Below are 27,905 nucleotides of genomic sequence, written 5' to 3'. Positions count from 1 at the left end.
TTTAGCTCAATATCTACTCAAAGCATAACCCATGGAAAGCTCGCAGGTCGGCAATGCGTCTATGTATACTCGCAAGTTGCTTGCATGAGAAGAGCTGCGGGCCGGGCCGACGGGGCCCCTGTTGCTGCAGAAGCTCTGAATACTTTTACCTGGTCGGTTCACGTGGTCGGGTGACCGATAGCACGTATCGGACTCCCAGACCTTCGCGGTACCTTGCGGAACGATGATCACGAACGTGCTTCGGGAGCCAGTACTTGGGTGGACATTCGAGGACTCTTTAAAGGCACTGTCTGATCAGTGATTTGTACAATGCCTGGCTCAACGTGGCAATGACTGTGGCAGCGCTGCTCGTTCTCCTGACCTTGGTTACGGCCGTGCATTGCAGGAGGTTCAATCCACTGCATCATTCCGGCGCCGCGTCACCATTTTTTGACGCGCCCGCTCAGTTTGGTGTCTCTCCGTCCACACCCTCCCAGTGCGCTGTAGACCAAGTTGCATATATTGTTCGGCATGGCTCGTAAGTCTTACGTCTGGCTATTCTTCTCACCTTTGTTGATGAAATTTTCACGTAGTCGTTACCCTGAGCCGGGGTCTTTTGCAGGTTGGCAAGCCCTGTTCTCAAAGCTCCAAAATGCGACCTACACAGCCCGTGGTCCACTAGCCTTCCTCCCTTCTTGGGTCCCGCCTGTCGATGATATACCCCACGAGCCTTTTTTCTTGTCTTCTACAGGTGCTCAGGAAGCCTTTCAATTGGGTGTCGAGCTGAGGAAGCTCTACCGATTCACTAAGGGTGGAGACAACTTCACCGTGTGGTTCGTACCCCCCCTATACGGTAGCTGAACCCAATTCGAAACGTTCGTTAAATGCCTGCTTCCATAGGTCCGCGGGACAGCAGCGCGTTGTCGACACAGCGACGTACTTCACGCTGGGCTACCTGTCTCAGGGTAATTACTTGTCAGCCCAGAATGAAAATCGGGGCCATGTTGTGACGATGCCCGACTCCGTCAACTTTACCTTCGCGGACTCCCTAACGCCGTCGGCAGCTTGCCCTGCTTATAGTAGCGGAGACACCTCGGTCAAGGCGACGGTATTCCGTAGAACAAACCAAGGGAACATCGCAAAGCGCCTGAACCAATTTCTCGACGGATTGACCTTGAACGCAACTGATATCGGTGTCATGCAAGATCTGTGCGGTTTTCAGGCCGAGGTCAGTGGCGACACTCGCTTCTGTGACATTTTTCAAGGTCAGGTTGTGCAGCGCTCTTTGTCACGAGATTCTGAACTTGGTGGTTGTCAGACTCGGAATGGCTGGACTATGAGTATGCTCATGATCTCAATTACTATTACGGGTGAGTAAGCCATCTCATATGCATGGTCTGCAATGGTACTATCCAAGCCGTCTCGTCTACTCTACAGGTCAGGTCCAGGCAACCCATTCTCTACCACGGTCGGATATCCCTGGTTGAAAGCCATTGCCGACCTCTTTTCATCTGGGCCAAACACCACCTCTCTTGGAGGCAACTTCGTACCACCGCCGCTTATCATGGGCTTCACGGTCGGTCCACGCCGTCTGCCGCGCGCGGCGTGCATCGTTTCTAAACATTATCCACAGCACGACAACAATCTGCCGCCCATCGTGTCCGCGCTCGGAGTTTGGAACACGTCCTCGTTCCCCGGCGTATACCCGTTGTCAACGAGTCATGCTGATCCTCGCAGGAACTTCCGCTCATCCTTCCTCGTATCCTTCCGCGGCTATGTCGCTCTCGAGCGTCTGTCGTGCGACCCACACGACCCTCCCAGGAGTGTCCAACACACTTCTGGCAAAGTCGTCTTAGGACCCGGTACGAGCCCGGGCGCTCAGAAATACGTCAGATTGCAGGTGCGGGCCTCGCGAGGTCGAATTATGGAAGCTGCTCACATGAAGTCTCGCGTCGGGGTGCCATTTGCCTTGCACAGATAAACAATGCGGTCGTCCCCCTCCCCGGATGCGCGGGAGGCCCCGGATCATCCTGTTCTCTTGCCTCCTTCCAAAATTACGTTGCGAGCCGGGCTGCAGTTGCTGGGGACTTTGTGCAACGCTGCGGCCTTCAAGACGTACAAAACGCGACGGGCATTCTGAACGTCTTCACCAATGTTCCCTCGATAATCGGGCAATCGTCTATTTTGACTGTACCCCTTCCCTATGCGAATGCGCCGTAGGAGTATGTTCTTCATATATCTTCGCCTGGCTCACAGTAGTACGTACGATGAGCGGCCTTGAAGATGCCCGCTACCGAGATTAAGTCAGCGCTAGAGGGCAATCATAATCGCTTATTTATTCGCCTATAAGCACTACCACGAGGCTATGACGTTGTTTACCCTCCCCGTCCCAACTTGTCCTCGCTACAAGACGCGATTACAACGCGATTGTTCAGTCGACAAGCTGCGAGTATATTTGAGGTAAAGAGAGGGTTACTATGACGGTTGTTATCTGATGGCGATCTCCGGCGCGATGGCGCGCACCGCTCAGCAGTACCGCACGCGTACTTGAGCTGCTCGATCCGTCTACATCTCTTCCATCTCCTCCTCTGCACCCCCCTTGTCTTGTTTCTCGCTCTCGCTCTCCTAGTCACATAGCAATGTCTTGGCAAGGTAACCATCGCATGGCGCACCCACACCTATGAACGACCGCACATCTGGTACTCATTACCTCGTTCCCACTTTCCCCGATCCACCCAGCGTATGTCGACAACAACCTCATTGGTACCGGGAAGATCTCGAAGGCGGCCATCTTGGGCCAAGCCGGAGGTGTATGGGCAGCTTCCCCAGGTTTCACTGTGAGTACATCATACTTCCCCTTGAGTACCTGTGCACTCACCATACCGCCTGCCTCTTCCCCGCATGGTTGTATCGGACATCGACTCCTTGCTGATGCATTCAACAGCTCTCCACGGAGGAGCAAGCGGCGGTCGTACGGGCATTCTCCAAGCCCGATGAGGCCCAAGCGAATGGCATCCGTCTCGCCGGTCAGAAGTTCTTCACTCTTTCAGCTAACGATCGCAGTATCTACGGCAAGAAGGGGGTGCGTTGCTGATGCCTATGTCATAACTGATTGCGCTGACTGCGACTCCGCATCTCAGGGCGATGGTGCCATCCTAGTTAAGACGAAACAGGCGGTGCTCGTCGCGGAGTACACTGCACCTGTCCAGGCACCCGAAGCAACGCCTATAGTCGAGAACCTGGCCGACTACCTTATTGGTGTCGGTTACTAGGTTTCTGCTACGTGCTGAGAGGGGAGGGCGCAGCAGCGACGGGCTCGTCGCTAATCATCACTGCAATCCTGGACGAAGACTCACTAAATTGTATTTCATCATTGATTCGACCTCAACAATGTCATCTGTATACAGCTGTTTGCGGAATTCATTTCAGCCGACTCAAGCGACGCTCGCGCACCTTCTGCATCGTGCATTGAAACAAATTACATAATCGCCCTACACTATCAAAGACCTAAATTACCAGGTATCCGGCCCTTCTAGATCCATAAAAACTTGAAGTAGGATGAACGAAGGTGATATACGACGTCCGCCGAAGGCACCTTACGAGGACTCCACAGGCGCTATTTTGTGCAATTAGGCCAGAGCGACTAGGAAGGGACTGGCAGGCTCCCATGAACAGAAGAGACGGAACTAGTTGCTACTTAAACGCTGCCTCTACCTGCGTTGCATGAGAGTCGATATGGTGTTTGCTGACGATTCTCACACTGGAGAGTATCATGAATGCTTGAAGATAGTTTTTGCCAATAAAAGAGCGTGAAACAGCATTGAAGGCCGCGAGAGTCACGAAGATACTCCGGCGCTTGATGCGCTGGCGAGAGCCAGGAGGCAGACCACCGTCTACTGCTCCGGCCACGAATGCGTCAGATCTTCCGTGAAGAGGGAACGGAATGGCGAGCTCATGAATTCCTTGATTTTCTCGATATTCTCGTCTCCAATGGTCGGACATAAGTTCGCAAACAGCTGTAGTTCACCACTGGCAAGCCCCAGGTCTCCGGAGTGCCAACTTTCAGTCCCGTCTTCCTCTGTCAGCGGTGTCAAGCCGCCGCCGCCGGGCTCATCGCGCACGCGTTTTACGAGTCATCGACTGTCCCCATATCTGTACCGTCGACGTCGGTCTTGCCATTGTCTATCTCGCAGTCGTTCTGCACAACGAGCTCGTTCGTAGTACGGACTGATTGCAGGAGAAAGCGACTTCACACCGGCATGGACGATGAGGCGCGGATCAGCTCGCTCGACGGCGGTATGCAAAACGGAACGGGCAAGAGGAAGGCGGGAGAGGTATCAGCTGCCGGACCGTGAGCAAGCCTCAGCAAGGCGAGTACTCTAGGTGGGGATCGCGTACAGGAACCGGTGTAGACCGATCGCGCTGAGTGTTCGAATCTGGCTGGGAGGTCAGAATTGCGCAATTGGCGTGTTCCCGTTGCAGGCAGTGAGGGTCTGTTTGACGGTAGATATGCTCAAGGTAATGCATATGGTACGAGTGTGCCCTCTACTCTATAGCGGAGCTGATGGGCTTTGGCAGACCCTAAAGTGCAATGTCAACGAGCAACGGACGCAATGCCTGTTACCTATCATCGCGGTCCTAGTGCTTACTGCAATGTTCGCATTTTGTGCTGTGATTATGCATGGTCGCATTCTGGCGTCTGCTAGCATGCTGATAGTTCAGACGTTCGGGAATCCCGCTTACCATCCTGTGACACTGTCAATCATTGCATCGTGCTCCTTGAGGGGGAAGCTAGCTTGGTGTGAGTTGGCGGAGGGCATGCATGGTTTTGTCGTCAGGTACCCGTCGGGCCCTATGTATAGTATGCACTACGACGCTCCGATCTTATCAGATAAATGTCAATTCGAAGGAGGAAGCTCAGCCACCGCGTCGATCGGGTTAATCCGTTCAACAGAACTCAAGACTTCGCAGCGACCCCAGCGAAGCTCAAGCTCTTTCGGCGAGGAGATATTGTTGCCGCACGTTATCAGATAGTGACACGCTTCCTTCTAGACTTTGCCTCAACTCAGTCTCAACTTCGCGAAGATCGCTCGTGGCGTGCGGCGCCCTCGCCTTCTTGCAACGGCGCCAGCCGTTGCGCGCGCCAGTGGGCGGACGTGCTGCTCTCCGCTTCTTCCCAGAGATTCGCTGCTGAACAGGCATGAGTTATTCTAGGTGCAGTAGCCCCCCGTCGGAATACCGTCGCCAACCCTCTGTCGCCCCGTCGAGCGCAGCGTCGTATAGGCGACGATGGCGCACAGCGAGACAACCTCGACTTCCCCTTCCTAAATCCCGGATGCATTGCACTAATGTCCCACGTCTCACTTAGCGGCCGAATTTCCGACGAATTTCCATGCGGTGCCGAGCCTCCGATCGATACGCTCCCTGGCAAGTCGACATGGCACGTCCCATTCGAATCTAGCGCACCCACGCTGACAAGGTCATTGAAATCACGCATTGAATGTATGCACGCATAGAATCGTGATGGGCTACCGCGCGGCGCTCCTAGGCACGCTGGGGAATTGAAGAGAACACGACAGATGCCGAAGCTGGAAGTCCTCAGGAGCTTTACATTGTGGCACGTTCTCCATAGTCGGCGTCGACAGGCTCCGCGACCATATGGCCCATCGTGGAGTGGATCGGCCCTTGTCGGTCGAGAGGGGTCTGGCGGCTGGCCGTTGGTATCATCCTCTGTCCAGATGATACGTTTCACCGCGCATCTGCACACACACCAAGCTGCTGGGACTCGACATGCATACATAACCACCGCTCCGGGTGCGCCACGAGCCCGTGTTCGACGGACGCACAAGTCGGGTGCGGGTGCGTACTTGTGTGTGAGCGCGTGTCATACATCGTCGTGCTCAGCCGATCGATTCGCGTTTCCAGCCGTACTACGTGCCATTGATACTGATTTCGGGCACTTCTCCAGAGATTACAGCCGCATATTGTTGCTACAGGAGTGTCGTCAAAAGGACTAAGCATCGAGATCGTGCCTCTACTAGTCATAGCCTGCGCTTTTGTTCTGGGTTTACCACGAACTCAATCGCTCTTCTCAGCTGCTGCGACGGCGCTCGCCTCCTGCGCCTCCATCCTCTCGCGCCGCTTCCGGCCCATCGCGGACTCCTTGCCGAGGAGCTTCGTCCGGCCCTCCTTGAACTTCATGTGGATGAGCACGGCGACGACGGCGAGCCAGTAGAAGACGTAGGAGAGTACAGAGCCGACCGTTGCAGAGTTGGTCCAGCCGAAGATGGCGGAGAAGATCGTCCAGCCGTCCGAGTCGAAGTTGTTCTCTGGGTTGCAGCAGTCGAGGTGCCACACGTTGCCGCGTACGTCGAAAGAGCCCGGACCGTCGCCGCCCGTGTCGTCGACGTCCGCGCCGAGGCTGGCAGAGCGCGAGGGCTCGATCAGCGATAGGGAATTGGATTGAAAAGGGAGGAAGGCTTACAGGTTGTTGAAGGCGTTCTCCTGGAAGTCCCAGACGGCCTTGGAGAAGAGGCCGGCGCCGATGAGGAGCAGGAAGTTGGTCATGACGACCATGAAGATCGTCAACGCTGTCGGAGGTGAAGGAAAACCGTCAATATACAGGGCGTCGTCCGAGGAAACTTGCGATGTGACGCACTTGTCCTGCTCGCGAAGGCGTAGATGAGGTAACCACAGATGAGACCGCAGACAAGGCCGACGATGGCAGCAATGGGGATGGACGTTGCGGGCTGCCCAAGGGAGACTCCGCCGACGAAGACGACAGCTTCCATACCTGGAATAGCAGGTGTGAGCAGATCAGCGAACCGCAGAGAAGGCGACGATAGCAGCGCGTCCTCACCTTCACGAAGCACAGTGATGAAAGGCAGAATGAATAGGACGTATTTGCCCGTCTTTGCCCCACGACTCTCAGCTGGGAAACTTTCGACGTGAGTGCCATGACCGCGGTGATGCCAAACACAGCAGCTGACCTTTGCCAGCGAAGGCTCGCTGGAGCTTCACTCGCCATTTCGCCTTTGCTCGGTCCATCTTGAGCATTCCGATGCCCATGGCGAATATGATGAGAGATGCAACAAGCGAGAAGATACCTATGACGCACAAGCGGTCAAATTCGGAAATAGCATTACACAGGGACATGAAGACATACCCTCCCAAAGCGCTTCGGACTTGGACCACAAGTCGGCCGCCTGTGTGAACCAAACGGCAATGAACGCAGCACCGATTGCGAGCGCAAAAAACAAGCCGAGAAATGCGCCTGCGAAGATGTAGATGCGCATCCTGCGGAGCAGACGCTTAGCGTTGACCTGGAGGTCCTCGCCCGAGGTGAGCTCCTGGGGCGTTACCACACCCTCATTCGAGTCGGCCTTGTCTTTTTCCTGATCGGACGTGGACACGGTCAGAGTGTGGGAGACGGCGCCCGGGATGAGTGCCGGGTCTTGGTGGACGATCTGCTCGACGAGACCGAGGAGGACGGAGACGATGATGGCGGCCTCGAGGGTCTCGCGGAAGACAATGAAGAAGATGGGCACGGAGAAGACGTTTCTCGCCATGGTGCCGTGTCTGTCAGGGGGGCGATCTCGCGGACGGTCAGGGAAGACAGGCGAGAGGACCTGGGCGCGTTGCTGCCGCAAGAGTGTACAGTTAAGTACGCGTTAGGCGGCGGGGGACGGGGTGGGGGGGGAGGGCGAGGAGTGGTTCCACGTTATCTGATAATTTTGCGCGAGAGGTGCCGCTGGAACCGAAACAACGGGACGTGCGGTCGGCTATAGGACGGTTGGCTGGGCTCATCTAATCTGACAACGGGTCATCAGACAGGCCGCGCTTTACGGCAGTGCCTTATTTTAGAGTCCCAATCTTGCACGACATATGCTGACGGCCAGCGCGGTTCATGGCGAGCCCACTCTGTCTCCAGGACCCGCAAGCTAAACACAGACTGCATGAGAAAGCTCAGGAAGTCATGGATGCTCAGCTGGTCTCTGAGAGAATCAAAGATGCAGACGGCGACACATGGGGGAAGAGTTGGCCGGACTCTGCATGCCGTAATCTGATAAGCCTAGCCCTGATCTAAGCGAAGCGCGGCGTTATCTGATAAAATTTCTGATCTGACCGCGACAGCTTGGCGTGCAGCAGCCTGCGCTCCTCCAACGCCGAATCCCGAATGGATCTCCTGCTTTCGGCTCAACTCTTCGTCGTCTGACCAAACCCGAAAATGCCTCACATTCATATGAGCCGTCTCCCGGATGCCCTTCCTCCCCGCCCCTCTTCATCCCTCATTTTCCCCCGCCCTCCCGAGTCCAGCACCGAGTGCTGAAGACACCTTGACCTCCCTCGTTAGCGGCTTGTCCAGAACATGAAGTGGTCTGCGATTGTCTTCCTCTCTACCGCGTCTCCCGCGCTCGCCGCAGTGCAGGAGATATGGTGGAACATCACCTACGTCCAGAACGCCAACCCCGACGGTCTCCAACCTCGCCGGGTCATTGGTGTCAACGGCACCTGGCCGTAAGTAGCGCTTCTCGTGCTGCTGTTGGATGTCATTGACTTCAGTGTGCAGGCCACCACCAATTGACGTCACGACTAACGACACGCTCATCGTCCATGCCATCAACTCCATCGACCAGCCGACCTCCCTGCACCACCACGGTATGTTCTTCAACTCCACGTCCTGGATGGACGGCGCCGTGGGTGTCTCGCAATGGTAGGCGCTCCAGCCACTTCCGTTACGACTTCGTTCAAGCCATTGCAAACAGTGGTACCCCGCCCGGTCAGACCTTCGATTACGTCGTGCCCATCAACTCCTCGGGTCAGTGGGGGACGTACTGGATCCACTCGCACGCATCCGTACGTGCAAATCTTTATACCGTATTGCGTACGCTGAAGCTGACCCGTGTCTGCTGTACATCAGGGCCAATACGTCGATGGGCTCCGTGCGCCCGTAGTCATTCATCCCGAGAAGGAAGTACATGCGTACGACGAGGAGTTCACCATCGTTCTCGGTGACTGGTACCACAGCCAGCACGATGAGCTGCTCAAACAGTTCATCTCTATCGCTAACCCCGGTGGGGCCGAGCCCGTACCAGGTCCGCCGCCTATCTGATAAGCCTGACTGCTCTCAACTGACAGATGGAACTCTGTTCATTAGACTCAGCATTGATGTACTTCGCGCAAAACGGCACCTATCTTGGGCCTATCGCTGGCACTAGCCCTGACCCTGTCACCGGTCAGGTCGGCTTCAATGAGAACGCAACTCTTCCTTTCCAGGTGTGTTCACATGCATGATTCCGATAGCTTGGTACCTACTAACCACTCCTGTTACATACAGCCTGGGAAGACGTACCGCCTGCGCATCGTCAACACAAGCGCCTTCGCTGCGTTCTTCTTCTGGATCGACGGTCATGATATGCGCATCATTGAGGCTGACGGTGTACGTACTGTCGTGTCCCGAACGGTCGTTCCATAACTCATGCCCTGCATCCCCAACAGACCGATGTCGCGGAGTCGCCTATTGACCTGATTGGCATTACCGTTGCACAGCGATACTCTATTCTCGTCACTGCACGCAACGACACCTCCGCGAACTGGGCCATCCACGCGAACATGGACACAGACATGTTCGACACAGTTCCCGACACCCTCAACCCCAGTAAGTCTCTCCTCTTGTCCCTCGTTCGAGTTCACCACCAACCACCTCCCCTCCTACAGACGTGACCTCCTCCATCACCTACTCCTCCTCCGCCCCGCTCACCAACCTCGGCACGGTCGACGCCTACCACGACGTCGACGACCTCGCGCTGGTGCCCACCGACGTCATCCCGCTCGACCCCGCGGACCGCACGATCGAGCTCGAGGTCTCGTTCGACACGATGGCCGACGGCACGAACCACGCCATGTTCAACGGCATCACGTACAACTCGCCGCTCGTGCCCGCGATCATGTCCGAGATGAGCCTCAGCCAGAACGCGAGCGTCGCGGGCGCGTACGGCCCGACGAGCTTCGTGCTCGACCACCTGACGACGTTCGACATCGTGCTCAAGAACGGCGACGCCGGCAAGCATCCCTTGTGCGTGCCCGTTCGATTTGAGTCTCATGTGATGGGAGACTAACGCATGCGCGCGGACAGCCATTTGCACGGGCACAAGATGCAGCTCGTCGGGCGCTCGCAGGACTACACGTCGGACGACCCGACGCTCAACCCGCCGCTGAACGAGAGCCAGCCGAACCCGATGCGCCGCGACACCGTCCAGGTGCCCTCGGGCCAGTCCGTCACGCTCCGCGTCGTCGCCGACAACCCCGGCGCCTGGTTCTTCCACTGTACGTCCCCCTCGCTCGTCTCCGTCATCCTCCCATCGTTCGTTCTGACACTTGTACACGCGTACACAGGCCACATCGAATGGCACCTCGAAGTCGGCCTCGCGGTGCAGTTCATCGAAGCGCCGCTCGTCGCGCAGCAGCGCAACGCGATCCCGCAGTACATGTACGACCAGTGCGCCGCGCTCGGGCTGCCGACGTCGGGCAACGCCGCGGGGCACGCGTCGGCGACGGACCTCTCCGGGCTCGTGCTCGGGCCGTTCCCGCAGAACAACGGCTGGCACCCGCGCGGGATCGGCGCGATGTTCGGGTGCGTGCTCACTGCGGTGATCGGGATGAGCACGGTGACGTGGTACGCGCTCGGGGGGCACATCTCGGAGGAGGAGATGGAGCACGAGGCGCGGGAGCACCAGGAGGCGAAGGAGAAGAGGGGGAGGTTGTTCGGGCTCATCAAGCGCAAGCGGGATTGAGCTGCGCTGCGTCGGGGTTGTTCTGTACGTTGTCTGTCGTGCGGGGAGCCAGAGACGCACTCGTTTGCTCATATGGGCCTCTCGACAGTGTACGAGTAGTGGCGTTCTTGCTGCGGAAAAAGGGTTGGTGCTCTCGGTGTGAGGTGGTGCTGCTCATCACATTACGATGGTATTGGTAGCGATGATATCTTTATGTCTGTGCAGTCGTTGACGATCCCTCTGGAGCATGTCAATGCGTATGCAAAGGAGCCTACCGTAGTTCTCTGGCGAGGGTCTCGACTGACATTCTCCAAGATATCAACACATGGAAGAAATGCGTCCTATAAGCCTTCACTGCTTGAGGCTCATCAAAAGGGCACGCATATAAGCTCAAGATCGGACCATAGACTAGGTTCCATGGAGTCTGGCGCTCAATGGCGCGGCAAGTCAGCTGAATATTCCCTGCGGCTATGGCCCGGTGAATGATCCCGCGGCGGATGATGCACTACACCGGTCCGAGGGCACAGAGCCAACTGACTGCAGCTTTCAGCGCTAACACTCACAGTATTACATCGCGGTGGGTCATTGGTGAACGAATGGGTATGTACTAGTATGTGAAGTCGTGAGGTATACCGTGCTGAACACTACTGACTGCATAGAGTCAGAGCTCGTGCCATCGAGAGCGAGCGCAGACCTATTCCGTACAATCAGACCTGCCCCTGCTTCTCTCCATTTGGGTCGGTGGTATATGACCCCTTGTCATTTGCGGGAGCAAGCGCGCCTCTCGGGCTAGCGAAGGAGAGCGCGGTCGAGATTGCGCCGAAGAGGAAGGCGAACCACGGCAGGATGACTGCGCGTTTCACTAGATGCCTCAGGCGAGTCAGCGTCCTGCATGCGCACAACGCAGCGCAGTGGTGGGGGCGGAGCACTCACGGTAGAAGATTTTATGGTATACAGGCGTGACGCCGAGCGACTGCTCGACGCTCTGGACGAGGGAGGCCGGGACAGGCGTGCCGCCGATGGTCGCGGAGACCTTGACCTGGCGGTTGGCGACGATGTCGGTCATCGCGACGAGGCTCCCAAACAGCCCGAGCGTGCCTATCGCGAGCAGCGCGCCCTGGAGGGGCAGCGTGCGCGTCGAGAGGGACCGGGTGGGGGACAGCAGGTGGAGGACGAGCGATGCGAGCGACACGAGGGCGATGACCGTGCTGAACGCGAGCACGGCCCCTCCGGCGGAGACGACGTCGGAGTTGTCGAGGTGGATGGAGGTCCCCTGGGGTGCGACCCGCTTGATTTCTGACTTCTGGTTGGTGGACCTGACGAACGCTTCGGCGTTGAGCGCTAGTCCGACGATGCCGAAGACGAAGGCGAGGAAGAGGGATACGACACGGGCCAAGCCCAAGGGGGTGTATGCCGAAGACATCACTGAGGGGGCGATGTGGGAGGACGGGTCGAGGTCTGGATGGACTACGCTGCGGCTGTGCAGGGGTGGCGGCACGAGAGGAGGGGGCGAGGCGTTGAAAACGCCAGCTATATACTGTAATGCGCGACCATGGCCTGGCGTCCGTGCGAGGGCGATCGCATGGGGTTAACACGCTAGGATAAAATCGAGAATGTGGGGAAAATTGAAGAGCGCTCCCGAGCTGGGGGTGCTATGCCCAAATGCGGGGCGAAACGCTGATCGACCCCGCACTTTGCGTGGCCGATTAGCCGGCCCATGGCGCAATCAACGTCATCACCGCGTACGCATCCCCCGCGGGGTAAGTAGCAGACTGCGAGTGCCCGATGTAGACTGCGCTGGTCACGATGGATGCCTCCATTCGCCGGATGGGAGCGATGGGTGCGCGTCAGCCATCTCACACGACCGCGTGGTACGCGTCTCGCCCGAGTCAAAGTCCTCATCCGATCCTCCTTGTAATCTTTCATACGTGAGATCCGCATCGCCGGACGTGATCCCGTCCTCTTGCGTCCGCCACTCGCGTCCGACACCACACACGACTGCCACAAGCACATGGCAATAGCCTGTCTGCGTCCAGGGGCAGCAAGCTCAGGACCTCGTCATGTCGTGGATGAAAACTCACGAGAAGTACTGTATGAAACACTCACCAAGCTCTCGTTGAAGCACCTTCGAGTAGCAATGTACAGTAGGCATAGCAACCTTACGAGGGCATCGATGCCTCGGCCCCCGCAGAAGCCGGAAGACGATCCTTCTCATCAGGGACGTGAATTGCATGTGAAGCTCATCCTCGAAATCGGCGTTCCGCTCTCAAACGGGTCAAGGCGCCGTTAGGCAACCAGAGCCACGCATGCTTGGTGCAAAACATAGGATGTCAGAAGATGTCTAACGCGGAGCCCCGCACGAAGAGTGTCAACTCCTCGCAGATCATTCTCACGCCCTCCTTGCGAGAATGAGTGTCAAGGGCCACTCGATGTCAACCGTGTCCTCGTCCTTGGGAAGCCCCTTGCCGTCCACGCGAGCCACCTCCTCCTTCAGGCTCCTCTGGAAGCGCGTCGCGAGGTCCCCGTCCGCACGCTGCGCATCCTCGGGGTTCTGCTCCGCGAACGTGTGCAGCGCGCTCGCCGTGTAGAAGTACCCCCGCAGCTCGTCCCACGTCAGCGTCTTGCGCAGGATCACCGGGCGCGGGTCCGGCAGCGCGGGGTCGTGCGCCCCCGCGAAGAACACGCGCTCGAACGCGCTGAACTGGCCCGGGGCGACGGCCTCGGGCGCGGGGACGTCGAGCAGGTGGTTGTCGAGGATCGTCCGGCCGGGACGCTCCCAGAACGGCCCGAGGGAGTTCTTCGGGTCGCTGCCTTGCATGTACTGGTTGATCAGCTTCGTCGCGGTGGGGTAGCGCGAGAGGCGGAACTCGGAGTAGCCCTGTGGGACAATGTTTGGAGACGTTCGCGTCAGCATAGAAGGACGTGGTGACCGTGCTGACGCAGCGTCTTGGTGATGATGCGCTAGCACGCACCCAGACAGCTAGCGTTCCGTCCTTGCGCAGCACGCGCGCGACTTCCGGCCAGAATCTATCCCAGTTGAACCAGTGGCATGCTTGCGCTATCGATCAACGCACTATATCAGCCCCTGAATGATCCTGCTCCTACTTAGGAGTCAGCAAGCGGGTCGGGGGATGACACACCTGCAGTGAGCAGATCCACGCTGCCGTCCTGCAGAGGCTTGAGCTCCTCCGCAGACGACTGCTCGAACTCAATCTGCGTCGACAGGTCCAGGCCTGCGAGGCGCGTCCTGACGCTCTCCCGCGCCTGCTCGATCATCTTCGCGCTCGGGTCCAAGCCTATCACGCGCTTGAACGGCGTGAGCTCGACGGTCGCCTGACCTGCGTGCATCGTCAATGCAGCGTGTGCTGAGCGTGCGGGAGCAGACGTACCGGTTCCGCATCCGACATCGATCGCGAGGTCCCAGCGTGCGCCTTTAGCGCGCTCGTGGTACTTGAAGATGAAGTCGTACAGCTGACGGGGGTATGTGGGCCGACCTGGGTATACACAGTACCGGAAGGTCAGTTTCCTTCCCAACCTGGGAAGCGAGATAGCACTGACTCGAGGCGTACCTCGCCGCGTTGAAGGTGGCTTTGCCGAAGGTAGCCATTTCCTCGATCTGGTGAGCTAAGGGTGATGGTGTCTACTTGTCCTTTGCCTCGCTGGTTTTATAGGTCGCTATACCAAGGTCAGATGAGCGCTCCCAGAGTCGTTGCGGGCAATACAGACTGATCGTAACAGAGGTCTTCGGAAATATATGTCGGACGGGATGTCCGAAGACTGAGTGCTGTCAGCTCGCAACCTGTGCCGGGGCGCGCCAAAGTCGTCCTCGTCATAGGCCTCGTACATCTAATCTAATCAGCCGGTACGAGTTGATGCATTGATGGGCGGCTGATGACAGCGTCTATCCAATCAGGCCTCCGTCGGGCTCGGCGCTGCCTGCTTTCGATTTCGAACGACGAACGCGTTGGAACGGCCGGCGTGATCAAAGTGCAGGATCGCTCTCCCGCCTCGTTGCGTTGTGCCTGCTTCCTGCCTGCCTGCAGGCCAGGTTCTCGCCCGTTCTCGTTGCGACACTCTATACATCTCTTTGCTTGCTTCTCGACGTCCACTCCCACTAGCCCCGACGTACTGTACGCTGCTCGCTCGCTCTTCCGTAACGCGCTGCGCTCGTGAATCTCTGTCTGTGTTCGGCGTCGAGGCAGGTCGTTTCTAATCCGCTCGACCAGCTACTAGAATATATCCGCTTCTGCTTCTGCACGCGTCACGCCCGGTCTCTCTAAAAAAGATAACAAGCTATCTCGAGGTCTGCACGCACGGCCCCAACGTCGAACTTGAACTAGCTTCAGAGTCTTCCGCTCCGCAAATTGAAGGATCAGCGACCCCAGCCGACCGGGCTCTAGAGCTTCAGCTCCGAGATCAGGAGGCGATCGTTATAGCCTTCGCTGCGGCCCAAAAACGAAAATACGACCCCAGGAGAGAGTTTCATTCTTCTGGTGCGTTCTCCAACCGCCTTCTCACACAACATGTAATGCGAACCGCGCGCCCCTCCCTTGTGCCGTGCCCCCTCCGCCTCTTCTCCTTTGCAGACAACGGACGCTTTGTCCTCCTTGAACGACCCCCCGCGGGATGAAACAGCTCCTCCGCAAACGCACGACGTCGACGTCCTCGCCGTCGACCTCGACCTCGCACTCCCAGCCGTCCATTCCCGTTTCCGCGCCCGGTCCCGTATCCGCCCCGGCCCCCCTCGCGCCTGCGCCCGCGAGCCCGACTGCGCCCTCGACCCCGCTGTATGCGCGCTTCGCGACAGCGCACCGCGGGCAGGACAAGCCGGCCGTGTCCGGGCCCATCGCGCTCGCCCCGCGGAGAGGCGGTCAGGCTCCTCCGCAGTTCAATGGGCTTGCCCCTGGGCCGGTTGCGCGGGGGCCGTCGGCGAGGAAGGAGGAGGTAGGGAGAGAGGAGAGGGCTGTGGAGAGGCCGTATGGGCATGAGGTGCGGGATAGAGAGAGGGAGAGGGAGAAGGAGACACGGGGAGAGAAGGAGCGGGAGGTGAAGCGGATGCCGAGCGGTGGGGAGGCGCTGGAGGGGAGGAGCGGGGGAAGGGCGGAGGGCGAGCGCGTGCTCTTGCCTGCACGCAAAGTGGCGGGGAAGAGGGCGGAGGGCAGGGGAGAGGACGCAGGTGGAGACGGACGAACAATGAGGGAGGGTGCGGAGGAGCGCACGAAGAGGGACGTCTCGCCCCAGAAGCGGGTTGGGCTGGAGGAATCCCTTGGCTCTCCAGGCGAAAGAGTCTTGTTGCCTGCCCGCAAGGTGGCGCGAAGGGGGGCGGAGGAGGTTAGGGCTGAGCTGCGCGAAGGGCGACCGAGGGGAGCGGGGAGCAGGGAAGCGTCCCCAGTTAAGGAGAGCGACCCAGAGAGGAGCACCGGGCGGGCGGAGGCCCCGCGCGTGGAGGGCGAGCGCGTCCTTCTGCCCGCGCGGAAGGTAGCTCGCAAGAAGGCCGAGGTCGAGCGAGGTGGAGAAGAGTCGTCTTCAGCGGAAGAGCGGCGAACACGCGAAACGCACGAGGCGCCTTCGCTCGTCTCGTTTCCATCATCGAGTCCCACGCACCTGGGTTCTGCTTCGACGAGAGCCGTCGTGATCAACCCTTCGTCTGACTCGGAGGGATGGGAAGACAAGTTCTCAACGCCAAAACGTCTGCGCCTCAAGGCGTCCTCGTCATCGACGCCTGCAGAATCTCCGCAACCGCCTCTGGAGCTCTCTCATCCATCAGACGCTTCGACAAAGGCTCACAAGTCGACCGCGAACTCGTCGACGGTCTCCAGTGCCACAGCGAGCACTCAGCCGTCCTCGGGCTCCAGTTCGACTCCCCGCGACACGGACGACCGGCCGCGCGTAGTAGGAGACCGGGTGCTCCTGCCGGCTCGGAAGCTGGCGCACCGTCGTGCGGAGAGCACCAGCGAGAGCGGCCCTCCGTCAGGACGAGGAAGGACGGTCAGCACGAAGCGGCACGCACGGCTGTCGCGGGACGTTGGCTCGGACGTCTCTGCGGCCACCTCTTCAGTCCCCTTCGGCGGGTCGGCGGTTTCTGCCGCGTCTCGTCCTGGCGCGGATGGGGCGGGGTCTGACGGCGCGGTGCCTCAACCTGGACGGGTGCTGGACTCCGCTACGAGCGCCACGCCGCCCGACTCGGGCTCTGCTACCCAGCGTACGGGGACGACATCGAATGTGGGCAGTAGTGCGATCGATGCCAAGTCCGGCTGTGTAACTGCGTCTGCAGCTGCGCAGTCTTCGTTGGGACACGCCAACGCATCGGACGCTCCGACGAGTGCCGAGGACTCTCCGTCTCAGCCGGTCAACGGCGTTCCCTCTGTGACGAAGGCAGAGGCATCGCATGCGTCTACGAGCACTGCTGAGACAAGTGGGCGGCCGCCCCGGCGGAGGAAATACTCGTTGTTGGCGGCATTTGGGTTACCGTCGACTCGGACTGCGTCAGACCCGGAAACAAGCAGCGGGCCAATCACGCAGAACACGAAGGTACGGGAAAGCTTTCATTTGCTGTGGCGGATGGAATTGTGCCTGCCGCTCGAAATTCTTGTAACCTATGACGTAGGCGGAGGTTGTGTTGCACACTGAGCGGGAGCGGGACGCGGAGGGCTGAGGGCACGATGACGTCTGCAGCGAGTATTAAAAGCGCGTTTGCGACGCGTCGCGTTGCTTCGCTCATGAACTGGGCCGCCGCTACACACGTTCTCTTCCGTCACGTGGGCGCGTTGATCGAGCCACGAGTTGTCTTCTTCGCATTTCCGTGTATTCTCCCACCTTCGCCCTTGTATTTATCTCCATGCTGACGCTGTCGCGACTACAGCCCCCGACTACGACATCCTCCTCCGCCTCGTCCGCTCCTCCTCCCTCCTCGCTCGCGCCCACCGCTGCTGACACGCTCGTGACGCCGCCGGTCCTCCCAACATCCCCCAGCGCCGAAAGTGGCGCAGGAGCGGGAAGAGGGCCACGCCAGGTACGCATTTCATCATTGTCACGTCGTCGCCTTCTCTTCGCGACCGATGGACAGAACGTTAAGTAACTGTCAGACAATTGACGCGTTCCATGCTTGCAGCGCCTCCCGTCATCTGCGAGACGCGCCTTGCCTGAGCTGCAGCTGCAGTCGTTGCATCTCAGCGGCTTCAATTTCCCTCTCGACACTCTTCTCGGCGACGGCCAAGACACTACCGACGACATGCACGCGCGCACGCATGACATCCCGCCCGTGCCACCGATTCCTGCCCCATCTGCCCTTCCTGCTTCGACACAGCCGCCCCCGAGTCCGAACGTATCAAAACGCCGGACCGTCCTCGTCGACTCCCCGCCAGCCCTTGCTTCTCCATCCGATCCTCCTGCCCCTGCCTCTCGCAAGCCTTCTTCGGCAAGGCCATCTCCGCCTTCTGCCCCCGGCTCAAATAGCCAACACCCTCCTCAACTCTCACTCCCTTCTGCGCCTCCTACCACGACCTCGCCCGCCCCTGCGGATCCGCCTGTTCGTCAAGCTCCATCACCTGTTCAAGCGCAAAAAGTTAAAACAGCCAAGCCTACCACACGCGGTCTCGATTTCGACCACAGTCTGCTGTCTCCAGAGTCGGATACACGTTACCCGATCCCCAGACGTTCCCCGACTGGCCAGTCTTCCCGGACCCGGACCCACAAGCAATCCACTACTTCGCCACCGAACAACGAGTCGCCCCACCGCGCCTCGCCTCCTCGCGAGCCGGCACCGAAGCAAGAACAAACCAGCATGTTCCCCGACGCATCCCAACGCGGCCCCGTGCAAGGCCGTCCGCTTATATTCGCCGCCATGGCCGCTGCCGAGGTCGAGGCAGAGATTTCCCAGCCGACGGCGTGGATGGCGGTTGCTACGGGGGAGGAGCACGCCCTGGAGGGCGACGGTAGACCCGCACAGACCGAGCACAGTAATGGTTCCAGTCACTTCGTGAATGGCTATCCCACGCCCCGGTCCACGTCCCCGAAGTTGCCCACGGCAGCGTCGCCTGACATAAAGCACCAGCCGGAGAGCAAGAGTGCTGCTGCAGCTATGGGCAGGAACATCAGCGAGCCCGCCGCAGCGGAACGCCAAGGCAAGGACGACCGGGACCACGGGCGCCGACCCTCGCCTTCATCGCCGTACCCTCAAAGCCCCCCTACGCACACAGGAAACCTGCCGACGCCACCAGAAACGCACTCTCCTCGTCTACGCAAGTTGAGCAAATCCAGGTCGCGCGTGACTAGGATGATGGACGGGTCGCATCACGGGTCGCCCCTGCAGGCGCAACCTCAACCTCAGCCTCAATCCCAACCCGACTCCAATGGCCACCACACTCCCAGCACGCTGGGCGCGAAGCCTCCCACCCCCGTCGACGACGCACCTCCTCTCCGCACCCGCGAGGGACCGTCACGGGCTGTTCCCAAGCCTACCCGTGCTTCTTCCAATGGCGCGGTGCCTGCTGCATCTTCAACGGCAAGTCTCGGCTCGCCATTCCAGACACGTACCGAGAAGGCCGCTGTCGACAGGCAGCGCAGTGAGTCGTCGCGGTCGCCCCCTTCGCGGGTCATCTCCTCGGAGTCAGCTGTACCTACTCGGCCTGTTAAAGTGCTCACCGAGCGCCAGATGGAGAAACTTAGCGCCACGAAGGGCGTGCCCGTGAACGCTTCCAATGGGGTGCACGGGGCGCAGCGCCGGCACGAGCATCCCGTGCCTATCAGGAGTCCTCCTCTGCGTACCAAGCAGCTGTCATCGCCCCAGACTCCACCCGACGAGCCAATCGTCCTCCAGGCGTCGAGTAGCGGAAGCACCAACGGAGCGCCGCCGCCTCCTCCCGCGACCCCACCAAAGAGACACACAGAGGATCTCGCGGCGAGCACTCCACAGAAGGCGGCAGACCCCGAGCGACCTCGGGATCCGGATTCTCCAGAGGACTATGCGCAGGCGCGCTCCCGACGCCGAGGCAAGGCACTAGAGAAAGAACGTCCCGAGGGCATCGAGAACGTTGTTGCTGCCGCGGATCCGGAACCAGAAGACCTGAAGGAGCCCACTTACTATCCACTCGAAAAGCACGTCGCGGAGCCGGCGCTCTTTGGGACGCTGCTCGGATACCTTTCCTTCGGAGACTGGCTTGCGCTCTCGAGCGTCTGTAAACTCATTCGGACCACATTGTACGAGGATCGAGAGCTCACTGAGCGCGTACTGGAGAGATACCTGCGTGTCGTGGGGTATGGGCGCTGGGCGTTTCCTGAGAGCGAGCCGCTCGCGCTCACCTTGACGGTAAACATTCTGATCACAAATAGACGTAGTCAGCGCTGACGCCCGTTGTGCATGGAACCGTAGGACTTGAACGCCTACATGCACGGCATCTCAATCCCAGCGCACCAGTACTCACGCTTCGCGGAGACGTACCTGCAACTCAAGGGACGTAGGGAATGGGAGTGGACGAGGACACTTGCAGCTGCCTGCAGGTCGTTCACACGTGTTGTGCTCCGCCTCCGCGCTCAAGCAGAAACCGAGGCGCGCGCTGCCTCCGCTGTGGCGCGCGACAGGGCTCGCAGTCCGGGCCGTGGATGGGGAGGCTCGACGACGTCCGTGAACCACATACCGCAAGGCGTGCAGAAGAGGAGCTTCTCGAGGGGTTCCAGTCGCGCGCCCTCTCCGACGTCGATGTTCAGCCGCTCTCATCACGGCCACCCCGGCCATTCGCGCAACGGCTCACAAGCTGGACAGGCCCTCCATCACAGTCCGAGTGTCGCGCAGTTCCACGGCTCTGGACAGGGGAATGGAACGGGAACGTTCCAGTCTCCTTTGTTCCGCTTGCGGAGGGCGCCCTTGTTGCAGGTGTTCGTCCCTTCGCCGGAAGGCGAGTGGCTGTCGGACGCCAGCGTGCTAGAGTGCGAACAGGAACTGAAGCGTGCTGGGGTGCTGCACCTACTGCGCCCGGGTGACGTCGTGTGGGACACAGCGGTTGGCGACGAAGGGAACATGGGGCGGCTGGTGTGGGACGGGAGCTATCTCATCGTGAGTGCACCCCGCTCTTGTCATTATATGCGCTTCCTGAATGCTGAGGGCGCGCCACGTAGGACCTGGATTACACGTACTCGCGTTCGGGCGACCTGCCGAAGTACCTGCCGACGCTCGCGTTCCCGCCTTCATACTTCCACCGGGTGATTCGCACGATGGGAAGTGGCAACCCTATTTGCCATATCGACATTTCGCCGTGGGGCGAAGAGGTCGCGACGAACCTCCAGCTGCTGCAGGACAGGATGAAGACCGAGACGTACGCAGATTTCTTTCCTTCCGCCCGACAGTGTTCTGACGATGATTTGCGCTCGTAGGCCACAGGGCGGACACCACGTGGTCGTACGGTGGGTGCATCGCTCTTCGTTCACCGTCCGCCCCCCGCCGAGCGGCAAGCCGCTTCGTATTTCGGTTCCGAAGAGCATCGGACCAGGTCCCGGTCCAGGCGGCGCTTGGTTCATCGACCCCGGTTGGTACGGCACTGTCGTCGTCGAGGCCGAGGGCACGAACGAGGGCCTCGCGGACTTGCAGGACAGGTGCCGCGGCGCGTTCCCCACTCGAGCTATTGGCGCCAACCCGAGCTTGAGCGTGAGTCCGGAGCGTGAGGCGCGGATGGAGGAGAGGAGGAGCGTGTTCCGGATTATGAGGGAGAGGAGGTACGCCGATGTGCATCGTAGTCGATGCGCGACGGATAGCTGATGTTTTTGCCTTGTAGTCGTCCCGGGGAGATATGGATCAAGACTGTTACAGAAAAGGAGAGGTTGTTGCCTCCTTGAGTTTCGTCGGACTTTTCAATACTCATGATCATGCTAATCGTGCTCGAGTAACCACGCACTGCATTATTACCATAGACTTGCATCGATGATTCCCTTGCATATTCGTATACGCTACTTATCTGCTTACGAAGGTTATTCAGTGTTGTAGACCGCATACGTTGTATCGTTTCATGCTATTCTTCATGTCGCCCAGGCTGAGCTCGAATGACTGAGCAGTATGACCTCCAGGCCGTTGTTGCGCTGTTGTGTTGTGTTTGGCCATAGCTTGCCAAGCGTCTGTATAGTGAACCCCGTAATGCAGCCTTTGGCTTAGTCTCTTCACATCTGCTCGTGGAAGATTATGTCGGGAAGCCATCCATACCACATACACATACTTATACAGACTCTTACAACAATCTATCGTGTCTGTGTAGCGATACCCAAGACGTCTCGGACATGGTCATCCAAGATTCGATGAAAAGAGCTCGCGAGTCATGTCCTTCCGCGAAATCCTCGTGTCTTGCCGACTGTTGGCTGCTCGTCAGTCATTCTTTCACGGCTGCATTGAGCATGACGCACACCTGCCTTAGTAGCTCAATGGGTCGGACTCATTGCGCCCACAGGCCCGACACTGGGCGAGCGGCTCGCCGCGGCCTCGCGCGTGACTTCCTCGATCTGCGACAGCAGGGCGAAAAAGGTATCGACCATCTCCTGGGACAGGCCTTTCTGGACCAGGAGCTCTTTGAAGGTCGTCTCGTTGAGGGCTTCTACAGTGGATGCACGAAGAAGAGCGGTCAGGGTCGCATAATGGGTGGTGTACATGCAAGCGGATGGGACGTACGTAGGAGCAATTTCTCCAAGTCGCTCATCATGAGCTCGTGGTTCTCGGTGACAATCTCGCCGCTGTGGATGAGTATGATGCTATTAAGGTCGAGGCATGAGTCTCATGATGATGCGAATTGACAGCGATGAAGAGACGTACTGCTCCCTCCCGTGCGGAAGGCGGAGCATCTGGTTGATGTGTAGAATCGAGCCCGCTCGGAGGCTGCTACCAAGGGGGGCAGACCCCTCGCCCAGCTCAACATTGGCGGGGAGGACGACTTGGAGAACGTCGCCGGAGCCGTCGACGATCTTGATGCGGTACCGAGCCGTGAAGCCGCATATGTCGCGGTCTTCAAGCTCGTCCAGCTCATCCACCCTCACGATAGGCCGGGAGACCAAGACGAGATAGTCGATGGAGTCGCGGAGGCGATCACAGACAGCAGGAGTCAGTTCGATGGGGGCCATGTTCGCACAGTGGAATGGGGATGTTGTCGTGGGATGCCCTCCTCGTCTCGCATAGCTGGTGTATTTATGCACGGACTCCAGCACACCCTCCGTCGCTGACAGACACCTGAACCGCGCGGGCGCAACGACGGGTAGGAAACACTGAGCAGGTGGACCGTGGCGTGTATCCTGCTGGATCTCCGCCGACTTGCGAGCGCGAAACCCTCCTTGGGCTATGCTCCATCCATTCGCGTAAGTGGCCTGGTCGTTGACCGTCTGTGAGAACAACAGAACATCTTTGGACGCTGAGCACTCGCCTGTGGCGTCAATAAGTTGGTGGTTTGGGGGCCCGGGCTGGAGCGATACTTAGCATTGTGGTTAGGAAGCCTCACGCAACGTCCAAAAGCGGGCCCACGAACCTGACGCGAACGAGATACTTCACGGGGCGCCAGGACTCGGGGGGCGACGAGCATCCAGAGCGCGTATCCCGTCGGCCAAAGGAGCATTCGGTCCACATGCCTGATTAAATCCATAAGGACATCCTGACGCATCGTCCCGTCTGAACACTCTGCTTGTAGCAATGTTCAAGATATGACTAGCTTTCGCTTCGACGGCGCCTCCGATCATCTGAACCGGAGACGATGAACAGATAGTCAAAACAACGCGTCATTAGTACAGGGAAGGAGACGACATACTGCATACTGTGACGGGACTTCTGTCAACTCGAATAGAGCGCTCCGGTATTGAGGTTCGGAAACAGGAACCTTCCGTATGAAGGTCCGTCATAATGCCGTTCAGTAGCTTCGTGAAGCTGATTATCCTGCCGCGCTAGGGGTTAGCGCAGAGATCAGATTATTCATAGATACGGACGCAACATTGAGCATCAACCGGCTTCTAAACCCTGTCATGTGCTCCTTGGCTTGCGTGTCGTTGACTCGGGTGGCGGGGAATTCGAAAAATAGTCTGTCTTGACACGAGGCGCGCGCCTAAGTCAAGACAGCGAACGTGAACCACACAAAACGGAGTAAAATCACACGGAAACAGCTCACTATGTGTGTATATCCTCATGTCCCTTTGCCGATAGGATGTAGTGTCAACGCGTCAGAGGTCGAATATCCCGATGATTTCAGACGCCAGGTGGTGTTCTGGCAGCTGCCAACGAAGCGGAGTTTGTGGGTCCATCATTTAGCTTGAAGGCCGGCTTGGCGTTACGGCTCAAACATGAGCTTCATGCGAGGATCGGTGGCGAAATCAGCAAAACAGGCTCGCAGGGTAATGGCATTTCGGAAAGACGAAGATCTCGAAGGCCGGAACGTTTCGCCGGCGTCGATATCCTGTCTCTTCCTATCAGCCTAGGACGCCGGACAGGCGCTCCTGAAACGCAGTCGTTGTAACGAGATATCTGTCGCGGAAATGAACTGCAGCGTTGAGCAAAACGTCCTTGAAGCGCTTATATCCCTGCGCTCGCCTGGCTTTGATTACTTGTGTCCAGGAGACTAATAGCGCTGGCAAGAATGGGAGGCATTGAAGGGGTGTGTAGCATCATCGCGTTGGACGATTATAATACTTGGCAGCGGTAGCAAGAGTAGATGTGGTCATCTGCGACACTAACAGCAAATTGGACTCACGCCGGCAGGACCCGCTGTGGTCGGCATATATGCAAGAGCCCATATAGGGTCAGAGACATGGCGAGGAAGCTTCTGTGGTCTGGAACAGACATCTCGAACGATCATGGTTGGATGGCTGTGCGGATGCTGTCTCCAAAAGGGAATAATTGGTACGTTCACAGCATCTGCCAGAGTTGAAGGAGCGAAGTCAATGTCCGGTGTTGCAGCTACCAAGACCGGTTTGGCAAATATGTACAAAGCTTCTGGGCGAGGGAAAACTGCTAGAACGGGTAATAAATGAGCGCCTGACTGCAGACGTGTCTAACTATTAATTGAGCTCGAGGAAATGGATCGGTACGAAGAGTTACACGATCTCATGTAACGGGTCAGGAACGAATCTGGATACGTGCCCAGGTATCGTAGTCGCACGCGCTTGAGCTTCAATCAATAGACATGACCGCACTCGTCAACTCATCTATTTCCCTCAACGCCTCCATAGTTGCCGGAACCAAGGATTCCAGCCGATGGAGATCGCTGCATACGTCGGCAAGAGCGCGTTCGAGCGCAAGACGTCTCCTTCTCTCTTCCCGAAATTTTGCATCGGCCAATAGCCGCGCGGCACGCTCATGGATAGAGATGCCCCCTGAAAAAAGGACACCGTGTATGTTAGTGTGGTGTCGCATATCAACCACCCTAAACAGTGACAGGGAAGCTCGCCTGGAGGTGGGTCACTGACGGGTTGCGGGGATGGCGTCATGTGCAACGCAAAACCGGGTGACAAGAATTCCTCCGGTCTGATCGCCGAATTGCCTGGGGAGAGCGCCGCCAGTCTTCCGTCACCGAAGTTATCAGCTACTTCAAAACTGTCGACGAGGATAGGAAGAGATGGTGAGCGGTAGATGTGATGTCTGATGCCAAGGTCGCCGGTAGGGAGCGTTCTCATCTTCTTGAGCCTCACTGCAGAGCCCACTTGTACACTTCTCCGGTCATTTCTGTCACCGATGCGCGCCGTCGCGGAGGAAGTCAATGCGAGCCATGCGTATCCTTGACCATCAGTCACAAAGGCTTCATGCGACTTTGCCGCCGTGCCACCTTGGGCCGAATCCGCGGAACGCAGCACGAGCACTCTGAGTACTGGGCAAGTGGAAAGGACATCGGCGTCCGTGAAGTCTTTCAGGCGAGCGCAGACGCCTGGAGTCAGATGGACCAGGGGCATCGCGAGGGGCGGCGACGACTGTGTGGCTCGAGGGGGAGCCGAAGGAATGCCGACGGGTAACATGGGTGTGTCCGTCTGGAACAGAGTCTCTTGTACGCTACATAGGCAACGCCAACACAATGAGAACGCACCTCTGCACCTTGGGTTTCATTGGCAAACACATTCGATCTCAGGTGCCCGGCGGAATCCCTGCCTCCTGGAGAAATGGAAATGGGGGACAAATTTGGTATCGGAAAATGCAGTGGCCCATGAGCGGCATTGTGGACAGTTTGGGCAGCTGGTAATAGCGGCTTGAGCGTCGACATTTGGTGGGGTAACGCTGAAACAGGCAGATGAACGCCAGGATAGCTTTGCGGCACAGGTAGGGGACCGATGAGTTGGCGGGTCTTTGCGGGAAGAAGTTGAGAGACTAGACGAGGTAGCGGGTAGTCGCAGATCAGAAGAAGTGCTTGATGCATTAGCCCGTGAGCCCGAGGCCGGTTGCGAGCTAGACGGCATCGCTGCAAGCGGTTGGGGTGGACCTTCCAACGGCAGATTATCGATCTCGATGGGTGAGCCGCTGGAAGAGTCACCGTCAGATCGTTTACTCGAGAGGTAGACAAGCAGAATGGATATGCACTTTTCGGTATACCATACGCGCGCTCTATGTGGTTCGATGAGAATCAGGACGGCTAAGGACTGTCGGAACTCACATTCAGCGCTCTGACATTCTATCACGAAACAGAGACCCGGCGCGTTTTATGAGATATTTGATTGCTGCGTAGAAGCGGAGCCCCTGTGAGCATGCGAGAGTGAGTGTGTTGCGGGATACGAAGCCGCAGTAGGGACACCGCGTGACATACGTACGTGGTTGAGGCCGTATTGTGCGCGAATCTGTCCAGTCCCCCACACACGATTCTCACGTCAACCATTGTGACACCGGTAATGGTCAATGTTAAGGCCTCCAAGTCGGCGAGAAACTCGTCGACGATACTAGCCGTCAGGTTGGAACGAGCAGATTGCAACCTAGTGGTCTGAAGAGTGCGTGCTCGAAACCCTTTATATTGTATCCATACTCCGACTTGGTGCTGTCCATGAACAGTTGCGCCGATGCCCTTGTGGGCTTGAGAAGTTCGCGCCATATCTTGACACACCCGTGCCACAGATTTCGCTCGTGAGTATGCTGGTATGAGGCTGCGCTGGCGCCACCCGCGTGGTAAGAAGTTGTAGACCAGCACTACCGACTAGAGGGAGACGCGGGAAACGCAGTGTCAACCCGCACGGGGCCAAAGTTATCGCTCCTTTAGCTAGTAAGGCAAGTTTTAGTATGTGTCCGAGGGCATCCACCGGGTTCTGCTGGCTTCTCCGAGTCTACTGCATTCAACTAGTAACCTCAAGCGACGTCGCTCGCGCTCAGTGCTACTAGTCAACTCCAACCAGACATGCAGTATTCCGTATACGTACCCTGAGATGAGGCCTTCAGCTGTCCCACTCTCTGGAACGACGTAGACGAGAGCCAGAAGATGAGACGCTGTGAAGTTAGGACCACGATCAAGTCCATAGGTCAACGTAACGTCAACAAGAACAAGAACAGTGGCGGTGGCTCGGGATATTTCACTTCCAAAAATGGGACATACCAACTGACTGGGCTACCCTTGATAAGGGTCGATGGCGTAGTTGGGTTTCGCATCTGTCTAACACCAGAAATTTGGGTGGCAGGCGGTGTGACGCGGTTGTCCTGCTGTGCTTTCTGCCCCTGGAGGGAGGCAAGATGTGAGTAGCCCTCGGGAATGGGCAGCGGGACGAAACCGAAGCGTTTGAGTGATTGTTCTTGAGCAGACGAGGGCGCGATACCTTCTATCTTGGAGGAGTCAAAGCCGAAGACAGCCATGATCCCATCTGAGACAGCATATAGTGTGAGCCCGTCTTGCGACCTATATGTGAATGAGTACGCATTGGCCAGCTAATCAAGCAGCAATAGCCACCAGCTGAGATCCATAGTCTGTCGCTCAAAGACATCCGGGGCATAATACCTCAATCAAAGCTACTGCGTGGACGGCGCGGCTGCATACTCTCCTGCCTTGAACCAAATTCGTACTCCGCCCCTGAAAAGGTGTCGGCGCCTATACGGCGTCGTCGGTCGATCGCCTCGACGAGAACGCTATTCGCCACCCTTCTTCAGCATTAAGTGACAATACTGAGGTAAATTTTGTGTATACGACGCTGGGTGCCATCTGGCCATCTGACAATCTGATTTGGCAGAGATACAAAGCCATACTG

The 27,905-nt window shown here is 58.2% G+C and overlaps 11 protein-coding genes across 11 annotated transcripts; 5 read left to right on the top strand and 6 right to left on the bottom strand.

Moving 5' to 3' along the window:
- Positions 1 to 329: 329 nt before the first annotated feature.
- DICSQDRAFT_54710 (phosphoglycerate mutase-like protein) lies at positions 330 to 2,199 on the top strand (the record flags this gene model as incomplete). Its single annotated transcript, XM_007363581.1, has 7 exons — positions 330 to 517; positions 573 to 816; positions 893 to 1,244; positions 1,298 to 1,349; positions 1,417 to 1,555; positions 1,613 to 1,776; positions 1,911 to 2,199. 7 exons carry the CDS (start codon positions 330 to 332, stop codon positions 2,197 to 2,199), a joined length of 1,428 nt encoding a protein of 475 aa, XP_007363643.1.
- A 518-nt stretch (positions 2,200 to 2,717) lies between these two features.
- DICSQDRAFT_55072 (profilin) lies at positions 2,718 to 3,251 on the top strand (the record flags this gene model as incomplete). The annotated part of the gene is made up of 3 exons (XM_007363580.1): positions 2,718 to 2,816; positions 2,924 to 3,061; positions 3,120 to 3,251. Coding segments are annotated over 3 exons (369 nt in total), but the record flags the coding sequence as incomplete, so codon positions are not given.
- Positions 3,252 to 5,613: 2,362 nt separating this feature from the next.
- Positions 5,614 to 7,661, bottom strand: DICSQDRAFT_102096 (Ftr1 protein). Its single transcript, XM_007363579.1, has 6 exons — positions 7,145 to 7,661; positions 6,969 to 7,085; positions 6,839 to 6,910; positions 6,638 to 6,772; positions 6,464 to 6,569; positions 5,614 to 6,400 (listed from the first exon to the last, which is right to left on the bottom strand). The coding sequence occupies exons 1-6, from the start codon at positions 7,545 to 7,547 to the stop codon at positions 6,058 to 6,060; spliced, it is 1,176 nt and encodes a 391-aa protein (XP_007363641.1). The 5' UTR covers positions 7,548 to 7,661; the 3' UTR covers positions 5,614 to 6,057.
- Positions 7,662 to 8,269: 608 nt separating this feature from the next.
- On the top strand, positions 8,270 to 11,035 carry Dsfet3 (Fet3 protein). Its single transcript, XM_007363578.1, has 10 exons — positions 8,270 to 8,496; positions 8,549 to 8,692; positions 8,745 to 8,835; positions 8,900 to 9,074; positions 9,137 to 9,255; positions 9,317 to 9,418; positions 9,478 to 9,637; positions 9,697 to 10,054; positions 10,115 to 10,305; positions 10,375 to 11,035. The coding sequence occupies exons 1-10, from the start codon at positions 8,348 to 8,350 to the stop codon at positions 10,770 to 10,772; spliced, it is 1,887 nt and encodes a 628-aa protein (XP_007363640.1). The 5' UTR covers positions 8,270 to 8,347; the 3' UTR covers positions 10,773 to 11,035.
- Positions 11,036 to 11,326: 291 nt separating this feature from the next.
- Positions 11,327 to 12,249, bottom strand: DICSQDRAFT_82453 (uncharacterized protein). The gene is made up of 2 exons (XM_007363577.1): positions 11,685 to 12,249; positions 11,327 to 11,613 (listed from the first exon to the last, which is right to left on the bottom strand). Exons 1-2 carry the CDS (start codon positions 12,172 to 12,174, stop codon positions 11,459 to 11,461), a joined length of 645 nt encoding a protein of 214 aa, XP_007363639.1. The 5' UTR covers positions 12,175 to 12,249; the 3' UTR covers positions 11,327 to 11,458.
- A 668-nt stretch (positions 12,250 to 12,917) lies between these two features.
- DICSQDRAFT_134511 (uncharacterized protein) lies at positions 12,918 to 14,512 on the bottom strand. Its single transcript, XM_007363576.1, has 6 exons — positions 14,478 to 14,512; positions 14,310 to 14,426; positions 14,141 to 14,245; positions 13,892 to 14,089; positions 13,724 to 13,809; positions 12,918 to 13,629 (listed from the first exon to the last, which is right to left on the bottom strand). The coding sequence occupies exons 2-6, from the start codon at positions 14,356 to 14,358 to the stop codon at positions 13,141 to 13,143; spliced, it is 927 nt and encodes a 308-aa protein (XP_007363638.1). The 5' UTR covers positions 14,359 to 14,426; positions 14,478 to 14,512; the 3' UTR covers positions 12,918 to 13,140.
- A 202-nt stretch (positions 14,513 to 14,714) lies between these two features.
- Positions 14,715 to 17,587, top strand: DICSQDRAFT_134510 (uncharacterized protein). Its single transcript, XM_007363575.1, has 2 exons — positions 14,715 to 15,244; positions 15,338 to 17,587. Exon 2 carries the CDS (start codon positions 15,945 to 15,947, stop codon positions 17,379 to 17,381), a length of 1,437 nt encoding a protein of 478 aa, XP_007363637.1. The 5' UTR covers positions 14,715 to 15,244; positions 15,338 to 15,944; the 3' UTR covers positions 17,382 to 17,587.
- Positions 17,588 to 20,136: 2,549 nt separating this feature from the next.
- On the top strand, positions 20,137 to 21,578 carry DICSQDRAFT_145384 (uncharacterized protein; the record flags this gene model as incomplete). Its single annotated transcript, XM_007363574.1, has 4 exons — positions 20,137 to 20,802; positions 20,865 to 21,061; positions 21,120 to 21,458; positions 21,518 to 21,578. The coding sequence occupies 4 exons, from the start codon at positions 20,137 to 20,139 to the stop codon at positions 21,576 to 21,578; spliced, it is 1,263 nt and encodes a 420-aa protein (XP_007363636.1).
- Positions 21,579 to 22,151: 573 nt separating this feature from the next.
- On the bottom strand, positions 22,152 to 22,844 carry DICSQDRAFT_167966 (uncharacterized protein; the record flags this gene model as incomplete). The annotated part of the gene is made up of 3 exons (XM_007363573.1): positions 22,152 to 22,324; positions 22,399 to 22,478; positions 22,540 to 22,844. The coding sequence occupies 3 exons, from the start codon at positions 22,842 to 22,844 to the stop codon at positions 22,152 to 22,154; spliced, it is 558 nt and encodes a 185-aa protein (XP_007363635.1).
- Positions 22,845 to 26,384: 3,540 nt separating this feature from the next.
- On the bottom strand, positions 26,385 to 26,767 carry DICSQDRAFT_145383 (uncharacterized protein; the record flags this gene model as incomplete). Its single annotated transcript, XM_007363572.1, has 2 exons — positions 26,385 to 26,421; positions 26,493 to 26,767. 2 exons carry the CDS (start codon positions 26,765 to 26,767, stop codon positions 26,385 to 26,387), a joined length of 312 nt encoding a protein of 103 aa, XP_007363634.1.
- Positions 26,768 to 27,104: 337 nt separating this feature from the next.
- DICSQDRAFT_167965 (uncharacterized protein) lies at positions 27,105 to 27,516 on the bottom strand (the record flags this gene model as incomplete). The annotated part of the gene is made up of 2 exons (XM_007363571.1): positions 27,105 to 27,156; positions 27,263 to 27,516. 2 exons carry the CDS (start codon positions 27,514 to 27,516, stop codon positions 27,105 to 27,107), a joined length of 306 nt encoding a protein of 101 aa, XP_007363633.1.
- Between the last annotated feature and the right edge of the window lie 389 nt (positions 27,517 to 27,905).

Source organism: Dichomitus squalens, assembly GCF_000275845.1.
Source record: "Dichomitus squalens LYAD-421 SS1 unplaced genomic scaffold DICSQscaffold_6, whole genome shotgun sequence".
NCBI classification, from domain to species: domain Eukaryota; kingdom Fungi; phylum Basidiomycota; class Agaricomycetes; order Polyporales; family Polyporaceae; genus Dichomitus; species Dichomitus squalens.
This window is presented reverse-complemented; position numbering and strand designations above follow the sequence as displayed.

Coding starts and splice junctions, on each gene's coding strand:
- DICSQDRAFT_102096 (XM_007363579.1), bottom strand. CDS start 7,547: ATGGCGAGAAACGTCTTCTCCGTGCCCATCTTCTTCATTGTCTTCCGC. Junction 6,773..6,838: donor CATCACTGTGCTTCGTGAAG/GTGAGGACGCGC, acceptor CTGCTATTCCAG/GTATGGAAGCTGTCGTCTTC. Junction 6,401..6,463: donor GAGAACGCCTTCAACAACCT/GTAAGCCTTCCT, acceptor GCGCTCTGCCAG/CCTCGGCGCGGACGTCGACG.
- DICSQDRAFT_82453 (XM_007363577.1), bottom strand. CDS start 12,174: ATGTCTTCGGCATACACCCCCTTGGGCTTGGCCCGTGTCGTATCCCTC. Junction 11,614..11,684: donor ATACCATAAAATCTTCTACC/GTGAGTGCTCCG, acceptor TGAGGCATCTAG/TGAAACGCGCAGTCATCCTG.
- Dsfet3 (XM_007363578.1), top strand. CDS start 8,348: ATGAAGTGGTCTGCGATTGTCTTCCTCTCTACCGCGTCTCCCGCGCTC. Junction 8,693..8,744: donor GCCGTGGGTGTCTCGCAATG/GTAGGCGCTCCA, acceptor CATTGCAAACAG/TGGTACCCCGCCCGGTCAGA. Junction 9,638..9,696: donor TCCCGACACCCTCAACCCCA/GTAAGTCTCTCC, acceptor CCCCTCCTACAG/ACGTGACCTCCTCCATCACC.
- DICSQDRAFT_134511 (XM_007363576.1), bottom strand. CDS start 14,358: ATGGCTACCTTCGGCAAAGCCACCTTCAACGCGGCGAGGTACGCCTCG. Junction 14,090..14,140: donor CGATGTCGGATGCGGAACCG/GTACGTCTGCTC, acceptor CGATGCACGCAG/GTCAGGCGACCGTCGAGCTC. Junction 13,630..13,723: donor ACGGAACGCTAGCTGTCTGG/GTGCGTGCTAGC, acceptor ATTGTCCCACAG/GGCTACTCCGAGTTCCGCCT.
- DICSQDRAFT_134510 (XM_007363575.1), top strand. CDS start 15,945: ATGAGGGAGGGTGCGGAGGAGCGCACGAAGAGGGACGTCTCGCCCCAG.